This window comes from Pundamilia nyererei, unplaced genomic scaffold (genome assembly GCF_000239375.1).
Source record: "Pundamilia nyererei isolate P.nyererei 1_Seehausen unplaced genomic scaffold, PunNye1.0 scaffold00003, whole genome shotgun sequence".
In the NCBI taxonomy this organism is placed as follows: Eukaryota; Metazoa; Chordata; class Actinopteri; order Cichliformes; family Cichlidae; genus Pundamilia; species Pundamilia nyererei.
In genome coordinates this window covers 7,358,146-7,366,964 of record NW_005187404.1, presented here as the reverse complement: position 1 = coordinate 7,366,964, position 8,819 = coordinate 7,358,146, and the positions used below count along the sequence as shown (strand labels likewise).

Here is an 8,819-nt window from a genome sequence, read left to right as displayed (position 1 = left end):
GGGAAAATCCTACTGTCATGGCAAAGATACTACAGGATTATGGCAAACAGTAAATCTGCTCCATAAATTCCTATGCTGTACTCACTGCTTGTGCACATAGTTAGGTGTCTCTTTACAGTCACCCATCATTTTTCTATACTGGGCTCACTGCTACAGCTTGCCATCGGCAGTTGTTTTTATATTGCTAAATTAGATGTTTTTCTATTTGCCCTCTCAGTGTCCATCTGTTGCAATAAACAACACCTATATTTTTATATAATCACTGGGATTTGCTGTGATAGAGCGCTATAATATCATATTAGGCTGGGGCTTTTGTGAAGGAGTATAAATTCATTTCAAAAGAAAATATTTAGTTTGACTTACTAAATATAAAACAGAGCTTTGTGTCTACTATAGTGTATATATAAATCAGTAATAATAATAATAATACTTATAATTAGTATTAATAATAATAATAGCATACTTAAACTCACTTATCGCCCCTTGATGAGGGGTGAAGGTGCCTGGAGGACATATAACTTCTTCCAAAGTACCAGCAGGGCAGTATCTACCCCGAGCACAGGGCAAACCAGGACTTGATGACCCTGTTTACAGATACGCACACACACACTCTAAAATCTATATTTCATCTTCTTTCTTCAACTATGAAAATAGTTACTTTCTGGGACACATCTTAATATTTTTGTCAAGTGAAGTCAGTTTGTTAATGCTGAGACTTACCTGCAGGACAGAAGCGTCCTTCCCTACATCTCTTGCATCCTGCCCTACTTGTCTGACCCAGTTGTTCCCCCGCTGTGCCAGTGGGGCAAGGTGACCCCTGCGGGGTGGCAGTGCCCTCTTCACAGTAATAGCCTTGTGGGCACAGGAACTGGGAGGTGGGTCTCTGTGAGGTACCTTCCAGACAGTAAAACCCTAGAGAAAAAGTATTTTTTATACAATGCTATGTATAACACTCTTCATAGAAGAACATTTTAAGAGGATATTATACAGTCATACAGTCCAGATAAACTATTACATTTGCTTTCCAAGGGTTAGGTATGTTATAGATATGATGAGACATACTCTTCTGCACATATATAGTTTTTGCACATGGACAAACAATTTTACCACTTGTCCAGATGCTTTGCCACCATTCCTTTACCTGCAGGACAGATTGTGCAGTCTCTCAGTCTCTGCAGGCCTTCTTTAGGGCCGTAAGTACCTGCAGGACAGGGTATAGCTACCCCTCCCACACAGTAATGACCTGTGGGGGTAAAACACAGGTACATTTGACATTTCTTTGGTAAGTAAAGGAAATTATAAGATGAATGATAACATGCAGCACTTAACACCAACCTAATGGACAGACCATACAACCAAACTCTTCTGTCACATCTTTGTATGTTCCTGGTCGACAGGTGATGGACTGACTGGCTCTGTGGACTGGCTGGCTCCAGCGGGGGGTTATAGCTCCACCACACAGTATGGATGTGTTATTACAGCTGCTGCAGTAACCCTGTCCAGGTGTAGAAGACCAACCAGGAGGACAGGGAAGTGGCTGAGACATTCCACTATCTGGACAGTAACTTCCTAAGAAACAAAGAAAAAAAGTGTTTTTTACATTTTTATGAGAACTTTTTAGTTGTAAATAAAGCTATTTATATCAAACTTCTTTAAATGTTTGGGAGCAGAAGATTTGTTTTGTTTGTCTTTTATACCTGCTGGACACTGCAGACACTGGATCGTACACATAGTAGAATAAAAGCCCAGAGGACAGTCGTTACACACGGTGTGATCTGGATTGGGCTCCTTGCCAGGTCCACACTATAAGACATGTTGACAAAAGAGAAGAAAAAAAAAGAATGCCTCAAATGCACAGAATGTTGGAGGATTTAACTTCTTATCCACTATTATTAGGTCTGACCCTATAAGGGAAACCCGAGGTGCAGACAGAATCCACAGGACAGCTCAGACACTGCAGGACCCCCTCTGGCGAATGCTGTCCTGGGGGGCATAAATAAAGAATCCCAATGGTTGGATCACATGAGAAGCCTGCAGGACACAGCTTACAATCCACTCGTTCCTCTGAACTGATGAGATCTGGAAAACAAGGCTGCGACATAAAGAAATGAGCAATAAGAGCACACATGATGACAACAAAACAGCTTTGTAACTAATTATTCATTTCTGCATCGCTCTGCAGTCACTTGTCTTCACTTTGGCTCTTCTATGGGCTCTGCTATGACAAGTCATCATACTGTAGTTGAAACATGCATTTTCTCTTAATTTGAAAACAAAGCATGAAGCCAGAAGTGTTTTTGTTGTTTTGTTTTGCATTAACATGTCTTACCTTGCAGTCAGTGATACTGCTCTTCCCTGTGTACATGTTGAATGTTCCTGCTGGGCATCTTTGCGGTGCAGGCGAATTGCCAGAGCAGCTATAAAACAAAAGTAATTTATAATTTGTATAATTTATTATCCATTTTATAGAAAACTCTCTTATTAGTGAAAGAATACAGATCTAACAGTTCAAAAATAGTTGATGACTCACAAATGACCAGAGGGACACTCTAAGCAAAGCTGGTTGAAGAAGTATTTTCCTCCTGGACACTGATCCACATCTGTTTCCTCACTGAGGGGGTAGTCTGCACTCCCTTCAGGCGTTACATAAATTATTGTTAGAACAATAGATAGAACATTCTCGTGCAGTCAGTGTGGTTTTGGTAGTTATTTAGTTTAATTTGTCAATATTTAAAAAGGAGTTGCTTACCTGAAGAAACTCCAGACTCCGTCCGCAGTAAAAAGATAGCAAAAGCTAAAGAGCAGCGCAGGTGTATTATTTCCCATGAACACATTATTGCTGAATCACTTAGAAGTTGGTAACAACTAAGTTAACGTTAAAGACTTAATGGAGTTAGTCTCCCAGAGTGATCGTTTAAAGACTTGAAAGTGAGAGGCCCCCAGCCACTAAAAGTGAAACGTGCATGAAATCTGATTCCCAGGTGGTTGCTTCAGCTGACAATAGTGTGCAGTAATGTTCGGTAACTATATCTGCTTCTTTCAATAATGCATGACGCGTTGAAGTTCACCTAGATGGTGTCTCTGCTGGTGGATCATTTAAATTATTTATGTTGCTCTTGTAAGTCATTAAGATGCAATAAAGAAGAAACTGGTTTTTTTTAAGGTATTAAAAATGAAATTAAATCAATTCCATTGCCAAACATTAAATGTTTAATCACATAAGACCAATTATATTTTCACGAGGTAAAAATTTTAGGATAAATTATTTAATTACGGTGTAAAAGGAAATTCAAATGCAGCCTCTGTGGGTGCAGTGAGGACTAGTGGATCTGCAGACATTTTTGCGCCTGCACTTTGCAGGATGTCAGGTGCAATAAATGGAAAGTTATGAATATTTTTAAACAGCAACGTAATCTTTGGGTTACCACTTCCTGTACCCTCAGTCAAGCGTTGGAACATGTGTGTGGGTACTTAAGTGTGTTTGTGCAGGTGCATGCATCACCAGCCTACAGGAGCACAACAGATCCAGTTTCATCTTTTGAGGCAGGAGAAAATTAGAAAAACAGAGAACAGCAATGAACAGCTCAATCTATCTCACTTTACTCTTTTTTTGGATGACACGAGGTAAAGTTTATATGATGTTTGTTATTGCCCTGGGCTTTAGATATTTCAAACACATTTATTTAGACAAATGCACGCTATTTGAGGTAAAAAAAAATTTGTTACCTTTCTTCACAGATTGTGTAAACTGTATTTACACGAAGACACCCATTGATTTAGTGACTGTGGAGTTGGGGGACTCCGTTACATTAAATTGCACTTACAATTGCTCCAGTGGATTCGTTCAAGGCTACTGGAGTAAAGCGCTCGACATCTTTGGCTGCCACATGATGTTTAGAGAAGGCAGCTTTTGCACAGTGTTTCTTTGTCTCACCAATGTGTCCGCGGGACATCTGAAAAACAACTACACTTGCTACACAGTAGATAAAGAGGATCCTCAGCTTCAACAAAAAACAGAGCGTCTCTTTTTGCTTCAGCTTCGAGGTAGATAAACTTTAGTTTCTGCAAATATGTGCAGCTGCTCAATAAAGAGGTAAGAAAATTGGATTTCACTTTAACTTTTCCTTTTTTCAGCTCAGAGAAGTCTTCCAAACACAGATGCTCCAAAAAATTACAACAAAAATGGTAAGAAGCTGTGATTTGAAGAGATGCAAAATTTTTCATAGCTGTAGCTGAACATTTTTGAGCATGACTTTCATTTAATATATTGCATTCTTCATTCTTCAGCATCTTTTCCTGCCAAGCCAAATTCCCCTGGAGGTGAGATGGGACTCTGAAACAGTGGATATTATGAAAACTTTTAAAGAGAATCATTGTTACTTATTAACATCTGTATGGAGAAGGGAGAAGTAAATGTTTGCCTTTCGATCCAGTTCAGTCTAAGTTAATACTGTTGTTTCCATGTTAACAGGAGAATTTACTGGAATTAAGGTTTTGGCAACAGTTTCCGTAGCTGTAGCCCTGGTTCTTGCAGCATTGGCTGTATACTTGTGTTTTAATCGGAACAGACAGAACTGGAACGGTAAAGGTGATCACAAGATACTACACTGTGAACATACACCAGCTTTAAAAAGTTCTGAATGATAAAATATACACAACTGTGTCCGTATAACTATTTAACATTATATTGATAATATCTCATATTCCAGAGGAGCCTGTTGTGTCCAAATTGGAGTGAGTACAATTTCAGAACTTCTCTTTATTTAAATCTGACTTCAATTACCTTTAAATGTTAGACTTGCAATATTCTTTATTGGGCCTTTTGCTATATGTTTTCCTTTTCAGCTTACCACAATCACCACATGTAGCCCAGCTACAGATAAAAGGTAAACAGTTTTAAATATCAAATGTAAAAGCGACAAATACGAGCTTCAATTTTTGTTCCTTCTATTATTCATACCTGTCCTATTTCTCAGGGTCAACACAAAGTGAAAGGGTGACTTTGAGGATTCCTCCACCAGGTAAGACAATCTCAACACTTTTCATTTGAATGACACCTTATCATCATCTACCCTATAGAAACAAAGACAATAACTAATGAAACAAATGCTTTCTCTGACCCAGATAATGAGAGTGATACTGAAGTTCCTTACGCTGACATTATGATCACCGTCCGTGGTGTCAGCACACCAGAACTCACTCAGGTCGGCTACCTGATAGCCGGAGACCAAAAAGAGGTGAGAGACAAAGTAGTAAACATGTTTGTTACTTGTGTTTCACTGAGCTCGAAATGTTATTTCCCATGCTCTATTACCAGCTACTTGCAGTGTGCTGCAGCTCACATACCTGTGCATGATTCTGAATTGCTAATTGCAGAATATATAAGCAATGAGATTCATTTTATATCAGAAACGTTCATGTGTTCATCTTACTTGTTCAAAAAGTTTCTTTTACTCATTTCATATGTGAGGAATGCTATAAATAAAGCTAAAGCAAAAATAGAATATTTTTTAAGGTTTTAAACAAATTGTGGCTTTTTTTTATTTACGTGTAATTGTAAGGCGTGTGTGCAAAGCAATTTTTTGAGTGGTTACCTTCTTTTAAGTGGTTACCTTGTATAGATGTGCTTTGATAATTTAGAAGAAGAAAAAAACAGAAAAGCCTACAACCAGTATTTCTATTACCAGGGTTATTTTATCTAACTAAAGGTTAACTAAAAACTAAAAGTCGATGTGAAAACAAACAAACAAACTTTAATTAACTCAAAAACACAAACTTGAAAAACTAAATAACTAAAATTAAAAAAATAAAGGAAGTTTTAGTATTTGTTAGTTTGGTAAAAAAGAAAATGTTATCACAGCTTTTCTGATGAGGTTTTGATTACTAAGACTTTGAATGTCTACAAGACTGAGTCAAGTTTTTTCAAAACGTTCTGTGTTTTTATTATAATACCTGTGCTGATTTCCATTAATCTTGCCCATATATACGTATATTTTAAAAAGTCTAAAACTGTAAATAAATAAATAAATAAAAGCTAGTAAAAAGTGCGAAAGTATAAAAACTCTGTTTATAGCACAAACACATTAGGGGTCTTTTTTTTTATCCTTCTTCCCCTCCAGCGGTGGGGAGATAAACCGAGGTGTCACCTGCAGGCCTCTCGTTCAGCTGACAGACTGCATGTTCCCCAGGTCAGAGAGGTCAGCCGCAAGATGAGCACCAACTCTGAGTATGCAGTGATCACCTACGCCTGACTTCGACTGCTGCTGCAGAGGAATGTGAAGAAAAAATAGAGATGTGTTTTTTATGTATATATGGTTTTGAAGGATGTATTTGTTTTCCATTTATGCTTTTTTTATTCTATTGTTCGCGTGGTGTATCTGTATTGAGGTTTATATTCAATAAAGCTGTCATTTCTTGACTTTCATGTCATTTGACCCTTCCTGGTGGCCGTAGTAGCGCTAATCGTTGCTTAGAAACAACTATCAACAAAACACTCCGGGGTGAACAGTTGGTTTGGGGTTGCTGCCAGTTTTTAGGTATCCACTGTGACTAATTCATAAAATTTTTTGTTAAGGTTTCTGGTATTCTGAAGTCAGTTAATGAGAGTCGTTTAGAGCTAGTTGTCACAGACGTTTGTGCCCCCTTAAAAAATGGCAGTGCCTTTCTCAAACACTCACCTGCGGGTCCCGCGAGGATTTGGTACCATACTAGAGGGACTGACCCGTGAAGTCCTACGAGACCAGCCTGAAGACATCCCCAAATATGCCACGCAGTACTTCGAAGCTCTTCTAAAAGAAAGACAAGGTAACTATAACTTTCTGACTTTTAACGTGATGAAGTAACAGTATGTCCCGTTCAAAGATTTGTGTATGTTTCTTTTCTTCGCTAAATACTTGTAATAGTTTCCCTAACATATTTCCCATAAGCTCCTCGAAATTACTAGCATGTCCTTGTGACTTTGCATAATGTAAATGAAACTGAATTGACCTGAAAAGTACGGCTTTTCTGTCATTGCAGAGAGTGGCATGGACCCTGCCGAGTGGGCTGCTAAACTGGAAGATAGATTCTACAACAACCATGCGTTCAAGAGCCCTGAGGTAGTTGTATAAGTTTAGGTAATGGTCGCACCATACTTGTGCAACCTCATTCCCCAAAGAGTTGGACTGCTGTGTAAACTGTAACACGAAACAACATGCAGTGATATACAAGATACTCAATAAGAAAAAAGAAAAACCAACTCTGTGTTTACCTGAAAATGGTACCAACAGATATTAAAGGCTGAAAATAACTTTAAATTTAATTAGAATTTTATATAAATGTAATATCTGCTCATGTTTAATTGGACAAAACGTTTTTTTAAAAATCACCAAGAAAACTGCGGGCTAATGTTCCAAAGACTGGTTTTGAAAGCATGTGTTGCCTTTAGTTGCTCGGCATATTATTTCAACAGTTGTTGTTCTTTTTTGTCATATATTGTGGTTCCAATGGGCCAGAAGTTTTTATTGGATGACAGGTTTTAACTGCAAACAGGCCAGTTTAGTTCTCTGACCTATACTGCAAATGTGTGCTGTTGTAAATACAGTGCCTTCTCATTTTTATTTATTTTTTTAGTTTGTTGCACTTAAATGTTTCCAAGAAAAGATTTCATTTATTATGAGAAAAACCTATCTGGTGTCATGCCATGGTCTAAAGAAACACAAGAACAGATAAGAAATAAGGTCTGCAAGTAAAAGACAAATAAAAGTCCACCTCAAAATGGCTCAGAAAAACTAAATCAAGGCTTTGGTGTTACCTAGTCAAAGTCTGGACTTAAATTAGATTGATTCCATTTGCTATGACTAATTTCCTTCAGGATTAATAAAGTATTCTGATTCTGAAAAACAGGCTGTTCATGCTGCAAAAACCCTAGTCCTCCAATGCGAAATAAAACAAAGACAGTGCAGCATATATGGTTAACTTTTTACAAAATGTGGTCCTGCAATCTGTGAAGCTTGAGATCCTGCCATCAGTGTTTGATGGAGAAAAGAAATCTCATGTGACCATTAAATCTGCTCCTCTACCATCATAAACTAGTACTTGTTGGTCTTCTAAACAGGAGGAGTGCAGCCAGTCCCAGAAGAAGGAGGACATTGTGGACATCATGGACATCCCCCTGGATGATCCCGAGGCCAACAGGGCTGCTGCCAAAATTCAGGCTGGCTTTCGTGGCCACATGATTCGTAAGCAGCTGAAGCCAGAGGTCAAAGAAGGAGATAAGGTGAGCAACATTGTGTTCAACAGCAGCCAGTTGGACTGAGCTTGGGTATGAGAGATATAAGGCAGTTAATGAGGGCTAGGTTGTTTAAACATAAACCAATTAAACATTTTAGGGAAAATTTTCAGAGTTTAAAAAAATTAATTTACTAAATAAAAAGTTTGATATTGTCTTTGATGCAAGAGGAAAATTTAAGGGAAAAACTCAGTTTTACAAAAGATAAAGGAGTGTTCTGAGAATTAAAGCAAAAAAAAAAAATTATAAGTGAAACTAATTATTTTTTCTTCCTCATTCTTCAAACTTGGATCAAGCTCATTGCACTACAGACTTAAGCACAGTCATAGTAAGGACATTTGAAGAGACATTTCCATGAATTGGACAGCCTGTTCAACAGCAAGACGGCAAAGATCCAACTTTAGTACTACTCCTACATTGCAATAGAGAGACCAATATGACCATTGCTTCTTACATTCTTGCTGCTGTGTTTTATCGAGAGCACTTTTTGAGTCTTGGGTCTGTCTGATGAAATAATGAGGTTTAAGGACAAAAACACAATTTTTCTCTC

At 37.9% G+C, this 8,819-nt stretch overlaps 1 protein-coding gene across 5 annotated transcripts in view; it reads left to right on the top strand.

The window, feature by feature from the left end:
- Positions 1–6,447: 6,447 nt before the first annotated feature.
- nrgnb (neurogranin (protein kinase C substrate, RC3) b) overlaps positions 6,448–8,819 on the top strand; it is a 14,105-nt gene continuing 11,733 nt past the window's right edge. Inside the window, exons 1-3 of one of the 5 annotated variants that reach the window (XM_005720835.2) lie at positions 6,448–6,804; positions 7,018–7,100; positions 8,096–8,257. In XM_005720835.2, the coding sequence (XP_005720892.1) occupies positions 6,651–6,804; positions 7,018–7,100; positions 8,096–8,257 (399 nt within the window). In that variant the 5' untranslated portion in view covers positions 6,448–6,650. The remainder of the gene's footprint in view (positions 6,805–7,017; positions 7,101–8,095; positions 8,258–8,819) is intronic. The other 4 variants (XM_005720836.1, XM_005720833.2, XM_005720834.2 and 1 more) reach the window with 4 other exon arrangements.